Source organism: Quercus robur, chromosome 2 (assembly GCF_932294415.1).
Source record: "Quercus robur chromosome 2, dhQueRobu3.1, whole genome shotgun sequence".
Classification (NCBI taxonomy): Eukaryota; Viridiplantae; Streptophyta; class Magnoliopsida; order Fagales; family Fagaceae; genus Quercus; species Quercus robur.
In genome coordinates, this window is record NC_065535.1 from 70,474,499 (window position 1) to 70,501,514 (window position 27,016).

General features: G+C 35.6%; 2 protein-coding genes across 3 annotated transcripts; both read left to right on the forward strand.

Moving 5' to 3' along the window:
- The first annotated feature begins 16,069 nt into the window (after window positions 1-16,069).
- Window positions 16,070-18,149, forward strand: LOC126714806 (LOB domain-containing protein 25). Of its 2 annotated transcripts, none has more exons than XM_050415176.1 (2): window positions 16,070-16,399; window positions 17,368-18,149. In XM_050415176.1, exon 2 carries the CDS (start codon window positions 17,381-17,383, stop codon window positions 17,888-17,890), a length of 510 nt encoding a protein of 169 aa, XP_050271133.1. In that variant the 5' UTR covers window positions 16,070-16,399; window positions 17,368-17,380; the 3' UTR covers window positions 17,891-18,149. The 2 variants fall into 2 exon arrangements, with proteins under 2 accessions (XP_050271133.1, XP_050271132.1); XM_050415175.1 differs by having other exon boundaries at window positions 16,070-16,358.
- Window positions 18,150-26,334: 8,185 nt separating this feature from the next.
- On the forward strand, window positions 26,335-27,016 carry LOC126707103 (oleosin S1-2-like). Its single transcript, XM_050406702.1, has one exon. The coding sequence runs from the start codon at window positions 26,340-26,342 to the stop codon at window positions 26,754-26,756; it is 417 nt and encodes a 138-aa protein (XP_050262659.1). The 5' UTR covers window positions 26,335-26,339; the 3' UTR covers window positions 26,757-27,016.

Here is a 27,016-nt window from a genome sequence, read left to right on the forward strand (position 1 = left end):
CTTTTATACTAGTCTGCATTCACTTTCCTTCGTCCACGTGTAGGGTCGACATTTCCAAGATTGATACTTGTCCCGTCAATCCAAACCCAAAGTCGTAGGGGATGGTTGATAAAGCTGACGAATACGACTCTGTTAGGTCAGAGCCTTGCATGGGAAGGGCAGCTTTTCCTAGATATTTTGGATTTTCTTTCAGGCTTGTTCCTATACCGTTTTTACCCTTCTTCTCGGTGGAATTTTGGGTATGCCGAGGACTGAACTGTCCTCGGCAACATCTCTGGGCCATTTTGGGCTTTATGTTATTGAATTTGGATTGTAGCCCTCTTCGGCTTGGGCCTTAGGGCTCCCCATGAATAAATGGGCTCGACCCATAAATCGTTGGGCCCCACAATAGCCCCTCAAAACCCTGCTGTCCGACTTCTTGGTTGGAGAGGGGGGTTTTGATAATACCGAGCCTTTATGACTGACGCTGGCGACTCTTCACCTGCCCAGGGAATGTATCGGTCTACAAGATATTCCCCTTGATTTGCGTACGATGCGTTTATGCCGTTTGGCTATCTGCAGCGCGTATTTAATATCTTCCCTTTACGAGACCTCCCAGGTTCAACGGTTTTTGATGGCGTGGGGGAATGAAACGGACGTATTTATGTTTGCAGATTTCCTTGGAGATCTGAACTCATTAAGCACTCTTTTCTTCGTCCCCTATATAAAGAGAAGAAACAGGAGTGGTTTCTCTCACAAATGAGTCCCTTTACTCCCACCAAAATTTGAAACCCTTAGATTTCTTCCGGAGTTTACTATTATTCTCCGGTTATACCTTAACCTGAAACACACTCACCGTAGTAACAAGCAATGAAAAAACTATTCCCCTCCCAGAAACACCATGTTCTAACGAAGCTCGAAATGGCTCGATCAGGGCAAGGATGGCGGAGACTTAAGATTTGTCTCGCCTTTCTTTCAGCCAAAATCCGAAGCAGGGACTCGTCACGTCACGTTTTTGGCATGACTGAGCCGAGGACACACATCATCAGTACTACCCGCTCTCTCATGAGCATATCTAATACGGCGCCAGTGTGTTAGGAGTCAGGACTGGGGCAGGGACTAAGTGCCCCTGCTTCTTCCTCTCTTCGTTCACTGGCGCCTCCTTTTGCCTTTCTTTCTTCCTTCTCACCTTTTCCCTCTTCTTCTCCTCCTTCTATTACTCATGTCCTCCATCTTCCTCATTCATCTCCTCCATCTTCCTCATGTCCTCCATCTTCTTCATTCATCTCCTCCATCTTCCTCATTCATCTCCTCCATCCTCTTCTTCCTTGTCCTTCATCTTCCTCATTCATCTCCTCCATCCTCTTCTTCCTTGTCCTTCATTTTCTTCTTCCTTCTCCTTCAACTTTTTCTAAAGAAAGTTCTTCTCTCAATATGAGCAATACTGAGGCAGAGATTGGAGAGACTTTGAAGACGAGTTTAAAGGACACCTGACTGTTTACTTATCTGTATTACGAATATTATTGTTGCTTCGGCAGTTTACCTTTTGTATAGGCTTGTTTAAGCCCCTCTTTGTACGTTGTAATAATTTTTCATATTAATAAAAATTGTTGTTATTTTACTTCGCATGTTCTGTTTTTACGTTTTTACAAGTTTACAAGCGCTGCTCGGCCCAATAATACAGCATTTGAACCAATGACAACTAAGGCCAAAATACTTGCTAATAAAAAGATGTCACCATAACTTTAATAGAATTATTTGACACAGCAATGCCTATCTGTGAATAACGATACTTACCCAAAACAATGCCGAGATTAGAATTGGATGCTGTATGCGGTGTAGGAGATAATCATCCGAAGACATACCCCTCGCAAGAATGAACATTTCCCATAGGCTACCAAATAGTGGGGCGTCTCGCCATCATCCTAACACTTTTATCAGCCTTAACATTTTACAGTATTCGAGCCGAGGGCTTTCCCCGTCCGACTAGTGGGTGTCCCAATAGGTTTGAGTCCGAGGACTTCACAACGCCTTAGTTCTGTCCAAAACCTAGTTTTGTCACCTAGGTAGTTGGTTTCCCCATAGGCTTGAGTCCGAAGGATGTAGTTCAGTTTCTCCCTTTCCTTAGGTATTTCGCGAGGTGCCGAGCAGGAGGTGGTTCTCGGCAACGGTTATTCCTCGGCGTGGGCCATTGTCCCTGGGCCCCCATGCAGAACGGGCCTGGGCCGCGAATTCACTAGGCCCACAACTTAAAGGGCATTTATGTAGTTTTTGGTCACGTAGTACTTTTTGGCGTCCCAATGTTCGAGGTGCACCTTCCCGAGACTCCTTTAATCCCATGGTTGCAGGTGGCGTTGGAGATTGAGCCAGAGCCATCTTGTCTGTAGCGTTCCTTGGGACGCTGCGCGAATTAAATGCCACCACCTTATCTCTTTAAATAAATAGGAGAGAAAGTTGATTCACCTACGCACCAATTCTTCTGTTTCCTCCCAAATCACAACTCCCATATCCAGTGCTATCCCCTCTTAGCATAACATGTTTGAGGCGAGGGTTGGGGAGAAGAAGCTCTCTCCGCCACAGAGGAGCCGTGTCCTCCTGAGACTCAGGATAGTGAGGCACGGGCAAAGGAAGTATAAATTTAAGAGAATACTCCACTTCGACAGAGGGGAAATGGTGTTTCTCCCTCTTCTAGTCAAAATCCGAAGCAGGTTCTGTTCATGCTAGAATTTTGGTGTGTCAGAAGAAAGATTCTCCGCCATCAGCGTCTCTGCCCTGTCGCAGGCAAATTTTTGGTGAAGGCTTCTCAACTTCCGGCTCCCTGTACCTTTCCTTCAGCAGTGTGAGGCTCAAGTTGGGTTTCTTTTGCTGCCTGAGTTATGGGCATATAAAGGCATTGAGGAAGAACAAGGTCCTGGAGCAGTAGCCAACCTCTCCTCTGATCCACTTCCTCGGCTTTATCTTATTTTCTTGTATCTTTCTTTCTTTTTGGTTATGTGGTTAGCTTTAGAACCCAACCTCTCGTCTGTACTGCCTTTTTCTACTTTGTTTTATTCTCTTGTATCTTCCTTTCCAATTATGTAGTGAGCTCTGACATAAGCTGATCCCAGCTTTTCATTGTACGCTGTACTGTTTCTTTGTTTTAGTAAAAATGGAAACTTACTTACTTGTTTTGAATACTGTTCTTTTGGCGACACTACTTTGTGAATGGGTGTGCTCCATGTGTTTGTTTCTTCTCGGCGATATTTAAAGCAAGAACCCGTGAAATACAATCCAACTAACTCTAATTTGCCGACACTACCAGGCACAATAATAACAATTCATAGTAAGTTGAACTTAGGAAACTAACCGAGATAATGGTTGAACGTTTTGTAATAAGTGCGAAAATACTGTCTGAGAGCGACAAATTCTAAATAATTCATCCAAGGGCATCGAGCATTGAATGACTTCGCTTATGCTTTTGGAAACATGTTGCCCCATTCTGTATTAGTCCCTTTGGTGTTGAGGATCCGAGGGCGAACTAGAGAATCCAAGTAGTTCAGGAATTAACCCAATTGTTAATGGAGAGTTTTCCTTGGGGAGATCCTAAGGTCCACGTAACGTAGTTTTCCCTTTTAAGTAGTTGGTTTCCCCAGAGGCTTGGGTCCGAGGACTATACAAGGCCTTGGTTCTGTCCAAAACTTGTATTCTCTTTTTAAGTAGTTGGTTTCCCCAGAGGCTTGGGCCCGAGGACTATACAAGGCCTTGGTTCTGTCCAAAACTTGTATTCTCTTTTTAAGTAGTTGGTTTCCCCAGAGGCTTGGGTCCGAGGACCGTACAAGGCCTTGGTTCTGTCCAAAACTTGTATTCTCTTTTTAAGTAGTTGGTTTTCCCAGAGGCTTGGGTCCGAGGACCATACAAGGCCTTGGTTCTGTCCAAAACTTGTGTTTTCTTTTTAAGTAGTTGGTTTCCCCAGAGGCTTGGGTCTGTGGACCATACAAGGCCTTGGTTCTGTCCAAAACTTGTATTCTCTTTTTAAGTAGTTGGTTTCTCCAGAGGCTTGGGTCCGAGGACCATACAAGGCCTTGGTTCTGTCCAAAACTTGTGTTTTTCTTGTAAGTAGTTGGTTTCCCCAGAGGCTTGGGTCCGAGGACCATACAAGGCCTTGGTTCTGTCCAAAACTTGTGTTTTTCTTGTAAGTAGTTGGTTTCCCCAGAGGCTTGGGTACGAGGACCATACAAGGCCTTGGTTCTGTCCAAAACTTGTATTCTCTTTTTAAGTAGTTGGTTTCTCCAGAGGCTTGGGTCCGAGGACCATACAAGGCCTTGGTTCTGTCCAAAACTTGTATTCTCTTTTTAAGTAGTTGGTTTCCCCAGAGGCTTGGGTCCGAGGACCATACAAGGCCTTGGTTCTGTCCAAAACTTGTGTTTTCTTTTTAAGTAGTTGGTGTCCCCAGAGGCTTGGGTCCGAGGACCATACAAGGCCTTGGTTCTGTCCAAAACTTGTATTCTCTTTTTAAGTAGTTGGTTTCCCCAGAGGCTTGGGTCCGAGGACCATACAAGACCTTGGTTCTGTCCAAAACTTGTGTTTTTCTTGTAAGTAGTTGGTTTCCCCAGAGGCTTGGGTCCGAGGACCATACAAGGCCTTGGTTCTGTCCAAAACTTGTGTTTTTCTTGTAAGTAGTTGGTTTCCCCAGAGGCTTGGGTCCGAGGACCATACAAGGCCTTGGTTCTGTCCAAAACTTGTATTCTCTTTTTAAGTAGTTGGTTTCCCCAGAGGCTTGGGTCCGAGGACCATACAAGGCCTTGGTTCTGTCCAAAACTTGTGTTTTTCTTGTAAGTAGTTGGTTTCCCCAGAGGCTTGGGTCCGAGGACCATACAAGGCCTTGGTTCTGTCCAAAACTTGTATTCTCTTTGTAAGTAGTTGGTTTCCCCAGAGGCTTGGGTCCGAGGACCATACAAGGCCTTGGTTCTGTCCAAAACTTGTGTTTTTCTTGTAAGTAGTTGGTTTCCCCAGAGGCTTGGGTCCGAGGACCATACAAGGCCTTGGTTCTGTCCAAAACTTGTATTCTCTTTTTAAGTAGTTGGTTTCCCCAGAGGCTTGGGTCCGAGGACCATACAAGGCCTTGGTTCTGTCCAAAACTTGTATTCTCTTTGTAAGTAGTTGGTTTCCCCAGAGGCTTGGGTCCGAGGACCATACAAGGCCTTGGTTCTGTCCAAAACTTGTATTTTTCTTTATTTATTTATTTTCCGAAGGTTAGCTCCTCGAACAAGGTGGGGGAAGCTAGCCTAATGTTTGAAGCCCCTAGACTTGTCCATGCCATTAACACTGCGAGGCGTAGCCCCTAGTGGGAACTTATGTTGGAATAACAACAATATGTCGCCGGTCATAAAGGCATCCTTGTAGACCCTTGTTCGACAGAAACTCAACTCCACCGTCGCTCGAGCTAACGCGCAAGCCTGCCCCACGGTGGGCGCCAATTGTAGGGTCACATTCCGCGACGAACCACAGTAGTGTTGGGTTCGCACATGAATGGGCCCAAACAATATCATTTGTAGAGAGTGGATTCGAAAGGCTAGACCTTAGATACCCAGCGGTGGTTTTTGTGATGCTCACATGTGATTAAAGTGCCTTCACCCTTGGAGTCTTTCTTCTGGAGGCGGACTGGAGGCCCTTCCTCTTTGGCCAGTCTTCCAGCCCCCCCCCTCTCTAGATTACTTATTTCTTCTTTTATACTAGTCTGCATTCACTTTCCTTCGTCCACGTGTAGGGTCGACATTTCCAAGACTGATACTTGTCCCGTCAATTCAAACCCAAAGTCGTAGGGGATGATTGATAAAGCTGACGAATACGACTCTGTTAGGTCAGAGCCTTGCATGGGAAGGGCAGCTTTTCCTAGATATTTTGGATTTTCTTTCAGGCTTGTTCCTATACCGTTTTTGCCCTTCTTCTCGGTGGAATTTTGGGTATGCCGAGGACTGAACTGTCCTCGGCAACATCTCTGGGCCATTTTGGGCTTTATGTTATTGAATTTGGATTGTAGCCCTCTTCGGCTTGGGCCTTAGGGCTCCCCATGAATAAATGGGCTCGGCCCATAAATCGTTGGGCCCCACAACTCTCTTTTGAGATATTTAGATGAAGAGTTCATTAGACTTAAAGAAAATGCTGTAAATTCGGGAGCTCAAAATTCCTTCCTCCACACTATTGGTTTATGAAAATGTTTGGATATCGCTTATTTTCAAAAACTGAAAATACTGTAGCAAAATAATTTTTAAATGTGTGAATAGTACTGTGGGACCCAGTTTTAAAGTTTTTTTTTTTTATTGAATAAAGTACTTGTGGGTCCTGTAAATAGTACACATGACACTGAAAAACACACAACACAGCTGAAAACACTTTTCAGCCCTATCCAAACGTTCACCAAATATCTTTATATATCTACTAAATTATTACTCTATTCCCCAAAAGAAAATGACTTGAGAACGAGAGATGGATAAATACTTGCGGACTACATTGTTGAAGATAGCATCATCAGTTAAGGTGATGGCACATTATCTTCAATGCTCATATTCGTACTGTTTAGTTCCCCATCTAGACAAAGAATATAGGTTTAAATTATTTTGGTGATCATTTATTGAAGGGAATGGCATCCATGAATCTAATCTTATATTCGATTGCATCCAGTTTCCTATATCTATAATAAGCAATATTGATACCAAGACTTATCTCATTTTCAAGACTTTTTTAGATAATTCACCTCAATTTCAAGACTTTGAGTTAAGGTCTCTGAGTTCCAAACTATTATTTATGGAATATCTCACGTAATCCAAAATGAAAATTTATACCCAAATCAACTAGGGTCTCTATTTAATTTTAGAAGTTGAGAGAATGATATTAGGGTGAGAAGAACACCACAAAATATATCGTTTTTCATTCTTGGGCTAATCCTTTCTCTCCATTTTACAGGTATTTGGATTGGATTGACCGTACAAAATTCATGCTTCAACAATTTTGTAGAAAAATGTTTATTAACAATTAAAGTATGGCACAAAATGCCCACTACGACTGATTTTTGTTTGGCTTGACTTGTCAACCTGTAAAGCTATAATTATGCCACATAAATATTAAGAACTATAAGAAGCATGACAGCTGAACTTTCTTTGGAGGAAGTTGGATGTTGAGTTCATAAGTGCCCAAGCTATCTTGAAATTAAAGTTAGACTACTCCCTTTTAGATTTGGGATAGACTTGGATTTACACCTGTGGGGACACAGTTTGGAGCCCAAGCCCGCACTTCATGAAGTCTTGGTCCAAAAAAGCCCAACACAATGAATTTTGTAGAGTATGGGTCAAAGAACTAGGTTTAGATAAGTTAAGTAGAGGCTTGCATGAGATTAAGGAACACACATACAAGAACAAAAGCTATTATGATGAAATAACCTCCGGTCCGAGGAGACTTGGAATTTAATTTATGAATACAGATCACTACATTAGGGTTCTTTTGCATGCTACAGTATTCTCCTCTCTTTTTTCTCGTCCCTCCCTCATCTGTATTCATAAATTAAATTCCAAGTCTCCTCGGACCGGAGGTTATTTCATCATAATAGCTTTTGTTCTTGTCTGTGTGTTCCTTAATTCCATGCAAGCCTCTGCTTAACTTATCTAAACCTAGTTCTTTGACTCATACTTTACAAAATTCATTGTGTTAGGCTTTTTTGGACCAAGACTTCATGAAGTGCGGGCTTGGGCTCCAAACTATGTCCCCACAATTGGCGCCGTCTGTGGGGAGAACTTGAGTGTTAGTGAATACGACGGTTGAGCATGGCAGGATCAGGTCCACACCAAGAAAATCCACGCCAAGCTGGCCCTTAGCAAACAGAACCTATTGGGCCTCAACGGCAAAATAATCCTCCGGACCTTGAGCCAAATCTGGGCAATGGTAGGAACCGAGAGGGAAGCGTACATACTACTTAGACGAGCCAAAGCCACGCCTAAGTAGGCAGTCGCATATCCCAAAGGCGAAACAATTATCAGGCCATGCAACGAGAAATAGACGACCTGAAAAAGAAGTTGCGTCATTCACAGCAAAAGCTACCCCCACCACATTAAATATACTACAGCTACTTTTCTGGCCGCATTAATGTGGAGAAGACCCTTGAACAGTGTTATCCTGGCTACCGCAGCTCACAAAGGATTGAAATGGGTGTCTGATGGGATGGGTGCTCAAGTGGGGGTTCAGATGATCAACAAGTGTAAAGCCCAGATGATGAGGAAGAGTCTATATAATGTAGAGAAGCCCACCATGAGGGAGGAACGAGAAAAAAGAGGGGAGAACACTGTAGCATGCAAAAGAACCCTAATGTAGTGATTTGTATTTATAAATTAAATTCCAAGTCTCCTCGGATCGGAGGTTATTTCATCATAATAGCTTTTGTTCTTGTCTGTGTGTTCCTTAATCCCATGCAAGCCTCTGCTTAACTTATCTAAACCTAGTTCTTTGACCCATACTCTACAAAATTCATTGTGTTGGGCTTTTTTGGACCAAGACTTCATGAAATGCAGGCTTGGGCTCCAAACTGTGTCCCCACAACACCTATAATAATTTTATTTACTCTTCTCCTTTTTCTTAATTACTTAAATTAAAAAAAATTAAAATTATAGAACTGATTGCTGATATAAATACAATTATACAAATAATCGAATTACATCCATGAAGTTAAGAGCCTTGTAGTTTTATTGGTTGACACATTTTGGTATGTCTGTGACATTCAGAGTTTAAATCTCCATTTTCATATTAATTATCGAATTATTAAAAAAAAATTACATTTATGAAATTAATAATTTCATGTTTATAAAAAAAGGGTTAGACATGAGTCATGAGCGATGACCAGAACAAAACCTTGTAGGGCACTGCAGGCGATGAAATTAATGGATGGTCATGACAAAGTGATACCCTTTTGGACGCAACACACTAACATAGGTCAAGCATGGAATCCCATTTTGCAAGACGTACACTCTGTAAGATGTGGTGCTTGAAGAATTCTTCTTCTTTCAGCTTGGTTGTAAGCCACCACCATCAACTTTGTAACAGTTTCAAATCCTCCCTTATAAATTTTGTAAGATAATTCGTCTATATGCATAGAGCCACCACCTACCACTTTCTAAATTAAGCATTTTCACTCTTCCATAGTAGCCTTTTTTGTACCTTAACTCATAGAGCGCACCATTCACTTTGTATTAATTTTCCTATCTTCTTCCATTAGATTTTACACTAAATTATATTTTATCTAGAAACATTCGTCACTATCTTTTCGTTTCTCTCCATCAAAATATTTACTAAGATATGGGTAATTTGTTCTCAATCTCAATCGACCTGGGCAGTTGCTGCTTCAACTGCATGGCTTGGCATGCAAGCTATGCTAATCTGGAAAAAAATCTTAAGGAGCTGAGTAGTCAGTTGGAGAAATTGCTAGAGTTGAGGAATGATGTGAAACAACAAGTAGAAGTAGCTGAGGGACAACGAATGAAGCCAATGGAGCAAGTACAAGGGTGGCTTAAAAGAGTGGAAGAGTGAAAAAGAAGTTAATAAACTGATCAATATTGATGGGAATCAGGAGGTCCGTAAAGTACATGATGAAGGTCGCAATTGTAGGAATTGCAAGTCCAGCTACAAACTTGGGAAGATAGTCATTGAAAAGCTTCACAAAGTGAAGGACTTAATGAAAGAGGGAAACTTTGATGGTAAGGTAGCTCACAAAGTGCCATTACCTACTGAGAAAACTACAGCTTTGGAATCATCTTTGAATTCCGGACCAGCCTTAGGGAAGAACATAGGAGGCTAGCTTATTGCCTAATATGGATAGAAGGCATGGGCAACACAATCAACATGATGTTGCTCAACAAACCAAGTGGGGTCCAAACTTATCGATAAGGTTTAAATAGGGAAGAAATAGTTTTCTAGTGATATATATACTGGTTATCAAGACAAGAAGAGCAAGTGGTGAGAAAGCTGAAGGCATATTTTATAGGGTCTAAAGTAAAATAAGTTTGTTTGTGCGTTTATTTCTCAAGAAAAAAAAAAAAAAGAAGGTAATTGTTCTATATTATTTAAGAGTCTATTGTGTGTATGAATAACTTGCTTCACCATCTTTTAGAAGTTCATAGTTTTTTAGTAGAATTTGTGGTGTGCCATTGAATTAAAATCCCATCCACCCCTTGGTGTGGGTGTGCGTATTTTTGTTTCTAAAAAAATAAAAGTAAAAATAAAAATAAAAATAAAAATAAAAGAAGCTTGAATTGTTGCTAAATAATAATGGAAGAGTAAATTACAAGAAAAAAAAAAAACTAAGAAGAAAAATAAGAGAAAAAGTATGTTGGTGAATATATGAATGATGGAAATCTAATTTTCTTTAAAGGAGGAGATTGAAACCCTCTGCAGACAAAAGCCCCAAGAATTTCCTCCTTTTCACCTTCTCATGCATGTGTGCTAGATGCCTAGATCCATTTTGCTTTAACCTATATATGAAGGCAGGTCTCTAAGCCGAATCACGTAAAAATCTTGCTTCCAATATTTGCTTTCCTTTCTCTCTCTTTCAATTACTCAACAACTTAATTATTTAACAATACGGATTCTTTGTTAACAATGTGAGATTCATTTTTTTACTAAGACATTAACTCTACACTTAAGATTCATTAACCAAGTGAAACTCCCACTTTTTCCATTTAATTTTCCATCTTATTATATAATTAATTTATCAAAATTAAATTTTAATATTATAATATTCCAGTAGAGTAAATTTGTGGTTGCATGTGCTAGTCATGCTGTGTGTAAAAATTTTTCATAAATTTTGGCGTTAAAGTACAATATAGAAAGAAAAAGATGAGGAAAATCGGACCTATATAAATTGGAGCAATTATATATGGGAATGATTGGGAGAGTAAGAGATACTAAAATTTTTTAAGTCAATTATATTCTAAATCTATCTTATAATTTAAAAAGTTTGAAATTGTTACAAATTAATCTTTTATAATTATTAATTTCTCTAGTTTCACTTTCAACTTGAACCCTGAACTTATGAAATCATCTCAATTTAAATATTTTGAATTTGATCTGAGGATTTGATTGAAGGTCTAAATCATTTCGTTTTCAAAATTTTAAGGTTCAGTATGAAAATACAGAAATTCATAGTTTAATTTCAAACTTTTAATTCTCTAAAAAAAAAAAAAAATCAAACTTTTTAAAACTATATGGATTAATTATTTGGAACCATCCCTAAAGTATATGATTTAAGTGTGTAATTTGCATCAAGATTATTTTCCTCTACTCTTTTCCCTACATACCACTTTCACATTGTGATGAGACAAACTAATTGGCTAGATGAGACAAAGCATGTAATTTTGTAGAGGCGACGCTCTGAATGTTATTCATCATCCCCAACAGAATTCGACTTCTTCTCCTCGTTGGTTTGTCGATGAGACCAAAATGATTTTGAATCCCTTTTTTGAATGGTTTGTAATTCATATATACGTGGCTAATTTGTTGCCATAACTTAGCTAAATAGGCCCTTTTGAGCTGTCGGGTGGGAAACATACTCATCTCTTTTGTGCTTGATTTTGCCGTATGGAATAGGGACACTTGGTCTAATAAGTATAAAATATTGAAATGTCCCAAGGCCCCGAGTCATGCAATCAAGTTAGTGTCATATTCTTCTCAAAAAAAGAAAAGTAGTTAGTGTCATATTAGTTTTTCATGTTAAGGGATATTGTAATTCTATAGCTCATAAATTTGCTAAATATGCTGTTCATATCACAGGTTTGTTGGTATGAATAGAAAATGTTCTTTTACACCTTAATGCTTCAATTCTAGCTGATGTTGGCTAAGTTTTATCATTAAAGTTTACAAAATTCTTCTAAGAAAAAAAAAGCTAATATCACTTAATTAAATTTGGTTAGAATAGTAGGTGGTCCCCAAGATTGGTTTTCTTTTGAGGTGTGTGTCTGTGGATAGATAAAGATTGGTTTGATAAATCATGGAATAGGAAGATTGCTTAAATTGAGAGGACAATATAATAATATAGAAGATAGGTTTGCGTATATAGGAAAAAAACTGCAGTGTCCCAATTAAACTATAATCAAAGCAACAGGCACTTTGGAACCATATTTCATTATCAATGACAAGAGAGTGGCAAGACTCAGTGGTAGCACTCAACAAGGCTTGGCTTTAGAGTTATTGAAGGAAGAACCTAAAACTTCATGCAATGGTCATTGTATCATCGACAGGTGTTGGGGAATAGAGGCAGGCTATAGGAGGTAAATTTATTTTGAGCCCAGAGCAAGCACATTGTATCATCGACAAGATCAATTCTAGGCATGGAATGTGAGAAAGCCTATCCAAATAGCCATTTGAACAATTCACAAACCTATGAAGCCACAGTTCCTGGTCGAAGTGATAGCCAATTGGGTGGCCTTTTTATGTCCCCTTTTAAACATGAGGGCTAAATTATTAAATGGGACACTTTACCTGGAATCTCTCTCTTTTTTCTTTTTCATTTTTTTTTTCTCTCTCAAATTTGTCAATCAACCTATTCCTTTCAATGTTGTCCATTGTATCTAACTAATTGTGGTCGGCATTATTTTGGTTAGTACCCAGAACCCTGTGAAAGGGGATAATGTTTGCATTTTTCATTTTTGTAAACCACCCCCCCCCATTTTTTTTTAACCCTACATTTCGGCTCTAAATAATCAATGATGAAGTCAGAAATATGGCTTTTGAGGGGATCGAGTAAAAAATGAGATGATTAATAGTATTCTTTTTTCTTTGTATATATTTATTTATTTTATATGAATAGTACTATAAACATAACAAAATGTATAAATTAACTATTTATAATCTAATGTAATGTGTACTAAAAAAATATACATATTAAATTTCAACAAATAACTTGAACCAAGTTGACAAAATTTTTTGTTTCTCAAAAAAAAAAAAAAAAAAAGTTGACAAATTTTTTTTGATGTACTTATTAATTAGCTTATTTTTAGGTAACTATTTTTTATGAGAAAGGAGGAAAAAAATTATTTTCCCTTTATTTTTTGAGATAATTTTCTAGATAACTATATATTTATTATAATTTTATAAATTTCAAGTTAATTTAAGTAATTGGATATCACAACAAAGTATTATATCTCTATTAAAGACTATAAAGAAACTTAGGCTTTTTTATAAAAAAATTATATATTTTTATAACTTATATTATTTGTAGATATATAAAGATTTTAATTGGGATTTGGGGCCATAAATCTATATACTTAATAGTTTTTAAAATTTTTGGGACCACTCATATAAAATCATTACATTTTTTAGAATTTTTCAAAAATTTGGTGGAGGTGAATTTTTAACTTTTTAAAAGGAGGTGAAATCCAATGTGGATACAAGATCTAAAATTCGAATTGCCTACTTTGATACCATAACAAAGTTTTAGTTATTTCAAGAGTTTAAATTGTTAGAGAATGAAGAATTTAATCATTTAACAGTTATTTTGATAGAAAACACCAATCCCGTGAATCATTAGCGATTACAGGTGGAATCCATATTATATATGATGAGTCAAATCTGAGTCTTTTTTACAAAAGTAAAAGAGTACTGAAGCTAGATTCTTTGTTTCACCATGTCCTACTAACTGATATTTCAAGAATTCAATACATTACATTGTATTGAGCATGATATATATTAATATATCTTCTACATATCCAATAATTGCCACTCATCATTAGGGCCATACTTACTTAACATAATTTATTCACAGAAAAAAAAAAGAATCTTTTTAAATTTCTATTGCAACTTTTTTCTCAATGCCCCCATTGCAATCTGACCCTCACAGTGTGTAAAGAATCCAAGTCGGCATGCAGCAAGGAGAACAGAACTTGTTTCTGAAAGTGCCCATATCATCTCTCCACTTGTATTTCTTGGTGCCCAAAGGCTATGATAACAACAAATATTAATAAATTTAAAGAAAAAGTGAAGCTTTGTACTAATTATTAATGATTTGATCGATTTTCCATATAATGTTTTGTATAAGACAATAGAAGTTTAAGCATTCATATATAAAAATACAAATAGAGATGCAGATAGCCGTCCACATATGATAATACTACAAAAAGTAGATTCATGTACCTTAATGAGGAGATCTAAAATAAATCTCATCATTATATGCTCATTGCTACTATTCTAAATTCTGAATATAATTACGACACATTGTCTTAACTAAATATGTATTTCATAAACTAATATATATATATATATATATATATATATATATTGTTCATAACAAAAAGTTTACTTGAGGTTGTGATTTGAGAAATGGGGTTAAATTTTATAATATCAAAGGTGGAAAGCATTTTACCTAACTAGTTTTAGGAAACCCTCTTAGCAAATAAGTCCTAGGGAACCATCGACCTTTTATCCTCTACTATTTAAGTAATTTTTTTACGCCTTTTTGACCTTCTGAAAGATCAAATTAGATTAGGGCCGTGTTTTTTTAAAGCATATATACTTGCAAGATACTAAAAAGTTTTCTTTTCTACACATTTGATTAGAATTAAACTTATGTTAAGTCACTTTATGATAATTGTCTTTTACCATCATGTTAAAATATCAAATGTTTATTTTTGGAAAAAGTTTAGCTTCAAATGGTTTTTTTTATAATTTTTTTTATGTAAATAGGAATTTTTATCATTAGATTAGAATATTAATTGATTTTTTTTTTTTTTTTGTATAAAAAAGGTTCAAAGTTTAAAACCCTAGATTTTTTATTAGACAACAATTGATTTTTGTCCTTTATTTTTGATGTAAGCATGATTTTATCATAAATTTCTTATTTGACAATAATAGACTTTATTAATTAAGTTAATAAAGTTCACCTCAAAACTTAATCTTTGACTTAAGTGTGTTCACATGAGCATTCAAGAGTACACTATGATCTTACACTTCTATTAACACGACAGATTCCTCACTTTTTACATAAAATTTCCATACCCATTTACTTTGTTAGTGAGTGAGTTACAAATAAGTGCTGGTACATCTTTATTTTTTATTCAAATGTTGTTGGGATTTCTGCAATATTCTTTTGCAATCAAGAATTGTGATCTCATCAGCACTATACTCGTCAAATCACAGATCTTCAGGTTAAATCATGGAAATTATTGATGACATTTCAAGTTGTGGCTTTTGGGTCACAAGGGACAATCAAATATTTCAGAGTTCAGAGAGCTAGTTGAGAAGTGCAAATGTGATAGACCCAACCTTATTCAATTGGTGTCCGTCCTTGTATTTCAGTCACGTTTGTCTGTAGCTACACTGAAATGATTCAATGTACTGTGTCCATGCTGATTACTGAATTCAATAATGGAAGCTAATAGTAAACCTTTCGGAGTTTCCTGCTGATACTGGCACTCAATAATTGAACTAAACAGTAAAATATTTCAGAGAGGGCTGGGTGTGTATCCTATTCCTACCACATCTTTAAACAAATGAACCCTAAAGTGTGCCCCAGAAAGAGATAAGAGAGACCATGAACTGAGTGCCACATATAGAAAAAGTTGAAGGATTTAAAGCGTGATTTGTTTCTTCTCTTTGGTTATGATCTTGACTGGGTTTACTTGATTTCTTATTTCCAGTGCAGCAAAGAACAACAAATTCATGTTGCATATTGATCTTGAAACAATACAATTACTTGCCAAATGATGTACTTGGATATATGTATGCATCTTGGTGCAATAAATTAAACTAGTAGGAACAAAGTTTATAATCTTTTAGAGAGTACACCCTATATGCCATGAACACCTTAGTGTTACTAGGGTTTTGGTCACAATATATTCTTTTATGTATCTCTTATGTATCCGAAAAAGAACATGTTTTTCTAGATGCTCTTTTAGAGTGATAGAGAATTTCAAAATTCAAATAAAAAACCACGATATACATGTCATATTTCGTATTTAAAGAGATATGTAACATATACATATGAGTATTAATGTATGAATGTGACTGGGACAGGTTTCAAGTTTCAACTTAAGCTGAACAGTGTCTGATAATTATTATAAAGGCAGTGTCATAGTCATCCTTCTTTTCTTGTAGCCCCATTTATTGCTCTTGTCTTTTGCTTTCCGTTCCTCCTCACTGAAAAATGCTCTTTGCCTCCCTTTTTTTTCTCTTATTATCACCTTTTGTCAATGTATTTGCAAGTCTCTCTTTCTATCTGAACTGCAACTAAACTAGGGTTTTCCTCCTTTGAACACAAACCCAACAAAGGAATTTTAATCTCTCCCAATGGCTGCAGCAACATCTTTTTCCTTGGGAATATCAAAGAATAGATCTTGAAAGAGTTTACACAGACAGCAGGAAAAAAAAAGGTAATAGTATTCTTTCTGACCACAGAAATCAACACAAAAAGGTAAGTACATAACTACGTATAGGTGCAGCCTCTCTATTATTATTTTTCTTATAATTAATTTTCCTTTCTTTTAAAATAGAATGTTGCTTGAATTTTTGGGTTATAGAAGTTGATCCAGGGTTTTGGTTTATGGAATTTGATAGGTAGAGAGTTCTTACAAAAGGAAAAGGTTGAAATTACATGACTGAGTTCCTATGCTCTATTGGCTTATATTAAAAGATAGAAAAAGAAACCCAAGAGAGAGAAGGGATATTCACATGTGGTAGCTAGGTGGTGTAAACTAATTGCCATGAAATCCAGGAATTTAAATCTGTGGTGGTGGTTAAAGTGAAGGAGGTACAAGCACATAGAGAGAGAGAGAGAGAGAGAGATTCAAAGGACAAGCATATTGTATGAATTTAGGAACTGTTGACCAAATTCAGGAGAATCCTAACACAGGAAACCATCCTTGTCTTCATGTGTCATATTAATTACTTTTTTTTTTCTTTTGTCAGAAAAATAAAAATAAAAAGCGAGAGAGAGAGAGAGAGAGAGAGGGGGGGGGGGGGGGGGCTGTTTATCAACATTCAAGATGTAATGTTCATAAAGTAGTAGTACTCATGTTCAAGAAAAACAGCTTAGCAGGCAAAAAGTAAAATAACTTTGAAAGTAAGATAGCAGTAGATTTTTAGGTACCTATATATATAGACAAGTGGTAGCGTGGTACTAACCCTAGTTCTGTTGTCCCAGAAAATCACCAAGTTAAATTCAGGAAAAAAGAAAAGGTATTGTCATGTTCAACCATGTCAGAATATATATTCTTAAGGAGAATTCTTAATTTACATGAAAAGTGAATGTGTTATTCCTTAAAAGGAAATTACAAAAATAAAATAAAAAACAACAAGATGAAAACTTATATATGGCTTCCAATTTCAAGTGAATTTGCAATAAACTGCTTGATGGATCAGATGGGTGATTTTTTGCTGCAGGTGAAATATTTATATGGCCTCTTCTTCTAGCTACTCCAATTCTCCCTGTGCTGCCTGTAAGTTTTTAAGAAGAAAATGCATGCCAGATTGCATTTTTGCACCATATTTTCCACCTGAAGAGCCACAAAAATTTGCCAATGTTCACAAAATATTTGGTGCAAGCAATGTTAGTAAGCTTCTCAATGAAGTCGCTCCTCATCAGAGAGAGGATGCTGTAAACTCTCTGGCCTATGAAGCCGAGGCACGGATAAAAGATCCAGTCTATGGTTGTGTTGGAGCCATCTCAGTCCTTCAAAGGCAAGTCATTAGGCTCCAGAAGGAATTGGATGCCACAAATGCAGACTTGATCCGTTATGCATGCAATGCCAATGACATGCCTACATCATCCCAGTTTGGAAGAAGGAATATGAGCCATGGAGGAGGCTCTTTTGGTCAAAACTCTGGTATGTATTATCATTATTCTCCATGGAATAATGAGCCTGGTGAGGACAGCAATGAGAGAGGGGGAGAAGGTAACATGTAATGTAAGATGGATTGTGACATTCTTATGTACCTATGACTATCTTAGGACATCTATTTAAGTTTTCCTATTGAAAAGGGAACATGGTATGCTAGGTTGTGAAACCCCTCTACACAGAATATGGGGTACGACTACTGAATGCTACTAAACTTTTCATAATTGAGAAATTAGCAACTTATCATAGTCAAGTTTTTGGTGTAGCATATGGGAAGATTTCTATGTAAAGCTCTTGGTGTAATCTATGCTTGGTTGATTTTGTACATTGCTTGAGTATTATTTGGAGCATGTACATTGGAATTTTCTGTTTCTTTTTTGCCTATCTTTCCAAGTGATATGTTATGACTCAAGTCCAGTAATCAGCTTGCCTATCAATCAACTCTCCCATACCCCATATAAGTAAAAATTTTGTGCATTGGGTACACTTTTTTTTTTATAAATATTTTATATGTGTAGTTTCTCTCGAATATGTTCCAACCTTTTCTTTAGCTCAGTTATAGCTGTCCTTTGGATTCAGAAGATTATATTATCACTTCTTTTAATAAACAAAACAATTCTGAAGACCCAAGTTATATATCTATGTATGCCCGTAGATTATGATAATGATTGAGTGTCCCCTTTAGTTTTGAGGCCACCAACCTACATAGTTTATTTAACCACCAAACTTATAGCTCAATGGTCCATGGCACTTGGCACTGCATAATCGGGCCAGTAATTTATCAGTAGGCCTCTAGAATATTATTGGTTTATGAAATTATTATCTTAACTAAGAAACTAAAATCTTTCTTAATGTTCCAATGACATCATGTACAGGGTAGCACAAGTAGTTACATCATACACATCAGCTTGGTATACAGTTATAGTTAAGGAAGCTGATGCAAATTATGCACCTCAAACCTTACTTATGCAACAAATCATAAATGTACTTCTTATATTATCTTTAAGAGACATGCTCTATGGACTATAAATGGACATTTGTAATCTAGTTAAGTCTTAACCAGCTATAATGCAAATAATTTGTCAAGTGACAATAGAAAGGGAAAAAGGAAACACACATCTCATCCAACTAATAGGTTATCCTTTTTGTCCACGCTCATTCATAGGCCCTAAGTGTGAACCGGTGGAAACTGTAATGAGATTCTTAACTTTTGGCACATCAAATCTTCAGGCTCCTTACAACTTGCTTCAACTCAGTATATGATTTTCAATATTCAAGGACAGAGAAAAAGTGACACTGCAAATGTGTTGACTTTTCTAAAATTTTATTTTAAAACTATACATAATATGTGTAATCTTTGCTCGTAAAATTCAAGTTTTTCATTATAACATTGTCATTGTCTGAAGCAGTAAGTCACACAGATGCCTATCCATATAGGATCCATACAAGTATTGTTCTCCCATGTGATAAGGGCACAAAAATCCCTTGCTGCGAATCATAATTGGATATTGAACCTTTGACTTCCTCTACCCTTTATAATAGTATTATTTAGGATAAAGTATTCCAACCTCCTCTAAAATTTTACAAAATATCACTCCTCTCAAATGTAACATGAAATAAAACCCCTCTTCCTTTGAGTTTGTATAAAGGCAACCATTAGGCTTTTATTATTGGAATATCTCATTTTTTTTAAAAGAGTTCTATTAATTTATACATACCTCCTTCTCAAAAAAAAAAAAAAATTTATACATACCTAAGTGGGGAGTATGGCTTCTCCATAAACCTCAAAAGAGGAGCTTGTCATTTCATTTACATATAATTCAGGTAAAATTCTTCTGTAAAAATGAAACATTACGTTAGTGAATTAAATAACATTTTGAGAAGTTGCGAACTTTAATGTTGCATTTATACAAACCTTAAAAAGGAAGAAATGTCAATTATACAAACGTTAATAGGAGTGTATTTTGACAAATGTAGATGGAGGGTAGTATAATCTATCCCATTATTTATCATTTCTAACCTCTTGAAAAATGCAGTAACCCATCTCCCCCAACTTCTGGAGTAGCACACATTAATATTAGTGTGATAGCTTCCTTAACAATAAGAACATGATTAAGCACGCATTTGAATTTAATTATTTTTTATTAATTTATTAGCTGATTTATTTAAATATAATTTAAATAAACTCTTTTTCTAACCTAGCTAATGGTAAGAAGACACCTTTTCTGTTTCATCAATTTAATCCAAAGTAATCACAAACTTGGACTGATTAGTTAAACAAATTTATATAATTCAGGATGAAAACAATGAGGTTGGGACAAAAGAGTCAAGACTGTGTATATGCTATTAAATTATTTCATTAGATAAATGAGAATATTAAGAGAGTGTTATTCTTTCTTAAAAAAAAAAAAAAATACTAAGCCTATATTTAGCATTAAAGATTGTTATCTTCCAGTTTGGACATTATATAACATTAATCTTTCATCATTGGTCATTCACATTTGGTGTACCCAATAATTATTATGATAATAGTTGTGGGAGTAACAATTTTCAATTGATAAAGTAAGATATACATGGAGAGAGAGAGTAGATGAACATGTTGACAAGAAAGATACTTTATGTCTCTCTTTCTCATGCAAGAGCGAGCACGCGCACTGCATACGCTTAAAACACTAACAGAATTGTGCATTTGGAATGTCTTAATCTGAGACAATAAGTCCTAGGTCATGTCTATCGCTCTCCAATTTATGGGCCACCCCCACACAACCGCCCAAAGGGTAAAAATGACCCAAAAGTGTAGTCCAAGACCAAGACCAAGACGTGCTCTCTTTCTCTCTCTCAAAGTTGCAATCTAAGGTGATTGATTGATTAGACATTGCCCAAAGCCAGTTGAGCTTGTGCACATGCCCAAGTCTTAATCAGGGACGACATTCATTCAACACAACTTCAACTTCTTCAATAGACCTATATATATTTGAAGTGAACCACACATGACTGCTCAACTGCATGGCATAGGCCTCTATTGTGGTCGACAGCGGCCGGATTTGAAGGACTCTCACACGAGCTTTGGCTTTCACGGAATAAAGAGAGTTCAGAGGATGTGGCTAGGGATGGAGAGTGAGATTGGACGTGCCATTGAGGGATCATTTAGACATGTGATGATAAGATTTCGTGTTTATGTTGGACATTTTCAAACTTATTATTATGACTTCTGTAATTATTCTCCGACATTTGTTGATGTGATTTATATTTTATATATACGACGTATATAATTTTACGTATTGTGTTCATGTTTAAAATGTGAAATGAGTGATGTATATGGACAATGTACAATAAGGAATATGAAAGAATTAATGCTCTAATGAATCAAAAATTTCTAATAGATAATCCTAAGAAAAAAGAAATAAGGGAGAAATTTATTTGTTTTTATTTTTATTTGTTGAAATTGAGGTACAATATCATCTTTTCCGTCTAATCCAAAAGTAAAATTATAACAATACTAAGTGATTGTTATAAATATGATGTGGACAAAAGACATATGTTTCGATTTGAAACTTGAAACAAGAATTACTCTATTTTTCGGTGGAGGAATATTGTGACATGAATGTATTCATTCATGTTCAAAGGTACAACTACAGTAATATTCAATGATAGCAAGAAGTATGGTGTGAACAAAAGATCATCCTAAAGGTTGAAAAAACGAATTACCTTATGTTTCAATAGGGAAGAGAGAAGAGGAGAATGGTGACATGAATATTACATTTTCCTCTTTTCGAAATTCTTACCATATGCCCAAGGGTTGTTGGGGGAGTGGGCCATTCCTCCTTAGTTCTTACACATAACGTTCATAATTTCATGCACGATGTCCATATCTAAAACGTGAAATGAGTGATGTGTACAAATGATATACAATGAGCATGAGAAAATCAGTGCCCTTATAAATCTAAAATTTTCAATGGATAATCTTTAAGGGAGAATGAAGATATTTCTTTGTTTTTCTTTTTTTTTGGTTAAAATTGAGGTACAATATCATCTTTTCCATCTAATTCAAAAGTAAAATGATAATAGTATTAAGTGATTGTTATAAATATTATATGGACAAAATACTTATGTTTCGGCGAGTTGAAACAAGAATTACCCTATCGTTCGGTGGAGGAAAAAAGAAAGGAAAATTGTGACATGAATATATACATTCATGTTCAAAGGTAAAACAATAGTAATATTCAATGATGGCTAGAATTATGGTGTGATAAAAAGATAATCCTAGAAGGGTTGAAAAAAAGATTTCTCTTATGTTTCAATAGGGAAGAAAGGAGAGAGGAAAGCTGACATGAATATATACATTTTCCTCTTTTCTATGTTCTTACCATATACGCAAAGGTTGTCGGGGGAGTGGGCCATTCCCCCTTAGTTCTTACATATAACGTCCAAAATTTCATGCATGATGTTCACATTTGCTATTGGTATTCACATTTAAAACAAGGTGATGTGTATGGAAGATATACAAGGAATGTGAGAGAATCAACGCCCCTATAAATCTATGATGTGGAAAAAAGACCTATGTTTCGGTGGTTTGAAACAGGAACTACCCAATCTTTTTCGGTGGAGGAAAAAAGAGAGGAAAATTGTGACATGAACATATGCATTCATGTTCAAAGGTAAAACTACAATAATATTCAATGAAGGTTAGAAATAAGACGTGAACAAAAGATCATCCTAGAGGGTTGAAAAAAGGAACTACCTTATGTTTCGATAGAGAAGAAAGGAGAGGAGAATGGTGATATGAATATATACACCATTCTCTTTTTTAAGTTCTTACCATATACCCAGAGGTGGTTCCAAGGGGTGGTTGGGGGAGTGGGCCCTTGCCCCTAGCCAACCAAAATCTCACCCTTCCCCCTCTCCCCTCCCCACCCCCCCCCCCCCCAAAATAATATTTTTTTTTGCTTCCTCATTTTCTTTGTATTTTTTGCTCTTATTTATTTATTATATACTATTGTGTCTCTTTATATGTCAAACTTTATAAGAAAAATAGAAAGAAAATATTTCCTATTTTATCAATGCTTTTAAAGATTGACAAATTATAAAAGAAAAAAAAAAGGAAAATAAAGAAGCAAAAGTTTTAATTGAAGAGAAACAAATCAAAAAATAAAATTTAAAAGTATTGGGAGTTAAATTTTTTATGTAGCAATTTTTTTTTTTTTTTTATATAAAAAAAGAGTGTAAAAGTAAGAAAATTTGAAAATAATTATACAATAAACTCCATAATTTGTTATTATTTTCAAGTTAAACTTTAACATTATAAATATGTATATATGTTGTAATTTAATCATTTTATGAGTTGAAAAAAAATGACATAATTAAGTTGTACATGAAATTTATCTAATTATTAAAAATTATTGCACGAGCATTATAAATGAAATTTTGACTATAAAAAAATCTACAATATGGTTTGTTCATATATATTGTTAAAATAAAAGAAGAAAAATAAAAGATTTAGAAAAAGAAAATGGAATCAATAAAAAAGAAGAAGCATGGATCGGCCTAACGGCTTACATCCACAACGGAAAGACTTTGACAACTATATCTTACTATTTAAAATTGATTATTTTATTTTATTTTTACAATGAACTCTAAGTAGAGTATATATAAGAATTAAAGTTGATTCATGAGAGTCATCCTTTGATTGGACTAAAATCAAGGATGATTAATGTTCCTTGATTTTAGTCAATCAAGGATATCAACATATGCTAAATGTGATACGCACGATACAATAAAAGCCTAACAAATAAACACGATGTATATGTTCTCTCTCTTTCTTTTTCTTATTTTTACATTAAAATGCCGCTTAGTATTTATATAAGTGACATTTTGTTTTCTATATTGGTCTTAAGTATATAAACAATACGTATGTGTTGTGTACTTGCATAATATGTATTCATCTATATATATATATATATATATATATATATATCCACAAATGCATGGAGGTAAATGTATCGTTATAAAACTTTTTTCCCCTAAAGTCAAATCATTGTTCATTCATATTGACTTTAAATCAGGGATATTGACGTTGTCACTTATCCCCTTCAATAAAGTTTTGTCTATTGACAACAAAATCAAAAGCTATTCATCTGATGATGATGATCTACATAAAAGTCAAATAAAATTGACTCGGGGTTAAAACTTAAGATTGAGATTAAGGGCTTCGGGTTTAAAAAATGGTGGTGAAAAAAAAAAAAAAAAACCATGTGATTTCAACTTTTGAACTGTTTTTAAGTTTTTAGCACTATTAAGTATCTGTTTGATATTTCGTTTTGAAATCAAACTTTTTAAAGGTATAATTTTTTTAAATCTCACTTTTTTTTGTATACTATAATTTTTTTCAAACAGTCAATTTTTTCTTTAAAAAAATAAAGATTATGAACTATCTCTCTCTCTCTCTCTCTAAAAATATATATATATATATATATATTATACTAAATGGGCACCTAATCTATTGCGTTTTAGGCCTTTGTCCAATCTATCCTGAAGCTGAAGTCATAAGCCCAAAAAAAAAACCCAAAACAACACCCTCATAAGCCCACAAAAGTGAAGCACTTTCCTTTGACCCAAAATGGATCTACCATTTTGGATTTGGACCGCTATATAATATACCCACTTGCCTAGTCTTTTTTAAATAAAAATAAATTGGTATTGGCTATTGTGGTGAGGTGAAAATAAATTGGGATTCTTTTTTTTTGAAATTATGAAGAAAAAAATTGAAGATTTAAAAAACTGTATTTAAGAGAATGATTTAAAAGACTGTATTAAAGAGAATGATTTGACTTCGTTTCATTTTTAAGCCGTATGAAAAGAGTAAAAAATGCAAAGATATGTTCATCATTTTATTTTTAATTTCTATTTGAAAAAAATTTCACCAATTTTAATTAAATCCACTGTCAAAGGTCCTTTCTCTGTTTGTGAAACTGATAAAAGTACTTTATTAAGTTTTCATTTTTACAAATCTAACATATTGATGATATCGCGTCATGTAATATAAATTAATACCATCGTATGTTAGTTATTTAAGGCCAAAGGGGAATAGGTTCTACTAGACTACACTCCTGTACTGATGTAAATAACTATGATTGAAGTTACTGTTTTTATTTAAAATTAGTCTGAAATCCATGCATATTCATAAATACATTTTCAAAAACCTAGCTCTTAAAACATTTCTTCTAATAGTTCTACCACACACCTTTTTATTGTTCATATAAGAGAATCCATTACTATTTAGTCTATTTACCGGTCTTAATTGCCTACGGTTTAGCCAGAATTCTAACTCATGAAGACATCATTTAGCGTTCCAAACACTCAAAGCTAGAAGGCAATAAGAGAAACTCCTATTAAGATTTAAATATATATATATATATATATATATATATATATATATATGGAGCTAAATTTCGGTGTATATTAAATTGTTTGTCAAAAACCTTGAATCCAAATGATCTGATCTTGTCTTTAATAGACAGTAACTTATTGCGACCTACTTAGGTGGTAACATAAATAATAAATTCTCATGTTACCGTACGGTAGTTGTAAGAAATCAAATTTTGGTCTCCCAATAATCCCTCTCTCACAATGACACTTCCATGACTCAAACTCATAACCTTGGCTCTGATACCATTTGTCGGACCGTGAATTGTGTCATTTCACCTCAAAACTAATTGGAGATGAGGAAGACACATTTAAATCTTTTATGGCTTTCGACATCACACCATGTGGGCCTGTTTTTAAAGTGGTTGTAGGGAGTCAAATTGTGGTTCCCAACACATGTAATGATCTTAATCCAAGATTTTTTTTTTTTTTTTTTAAAATTTACCTAAAAGATATTTAAAAATTAAAACTACCATATCCCAAAGCTGTGATTGAGAATACTATTATTGTAGTACCTTGGCTTTCGTGTTTGATACCAAAGATAATTTTAAAACATCGTAAAATCATTTATTATTAATTTTTTTTATGAATTAAAAAAAAATCTTTGATATGGACTCATTAACCTCATACTATGTAACAACAATGAATAATATAACGTGTATCACCAGAGTCTTGACGGTTTAGCATTGTTGGCATCTAACCATGAAATACTCTCCATGCCTATGCTTCTAGTAATGGGGACCAAACCCACTTGTTTGCATGCATTAGAATTTAGACATAACACACCAATCTTACATAACAAAAAAACACAAATGTGGCAACATGATACATACCAAAATGCCACCTAAGTTAAACCCTTTTTTCAATATTTTGGTTTATGTTCCTCATCAAAAGCCACCTTGAAACTTGTTCCTCATGCAAAGCCCTTACTCACCATGTCACAAATACGTGTCCAAAACTCACACCCTCCACCTCTCTATATATATTAAACCACAATCCCACATCTTTTGCACCATCTTTATCATCTATCTTATATTTTGAGAAAACGCATTGATCATCTTTTCTCTCACTCAAATCAAAAGAACTCACTCAACCATGGCTGAGCGTGATCGTCCAGTACACCGGCTCCAAGCCCACCCACAACACCAACATGGGGGTGGCATGAAGTCCCATTATCAACAAAGGGGTCCATCGACAACCAAAGTTCTAGGAGTCCTTGCTCTCCTCCCTGTGGGTGGGACACTGCTTGCACTTTCTGGCTTGACACTCCTTTGTAGTGTCATTGGGATAGCTGTGTCCACACCACTCTTAATCATCTTCAGCCCAGTTCTTGTCCCAGCTGCCATTGTTATAGGCCTAGCTGTTACTGGGATTTTGTGTGCTGAAGCTTTTGGGTTGACTGGGCTTTCATCACTCTCTTGGTTCCTGAATCACATTAGGATGAAGGCCAGAAGGGCTTTGCCACAAGAGGTGGACCAAGCCAAGAGGGGCATGCAGGACATGGCAGGTTAAATGGGCCAGAAGACTAAGGAGGTGGGCCAAGAGATTGAGATAAGGCCCAAGAGAGGAGGAGGACATGAGAGGCATGAGGTTTTCAACTTGTGAAGTCACATCTTACAACTTGGAAAAAGAAAGAAAGATCAAGAAAGAGAGAATGGTTTGAGAAGTAAAGATGTGAGAGATGGAAAAGAAATAATGTTATGTTTGTTGTGTAGATGCACATGTTTGTTTTATGTAATTGTTGATGTGTTTTAAAGGTAGATAAGTTTGGA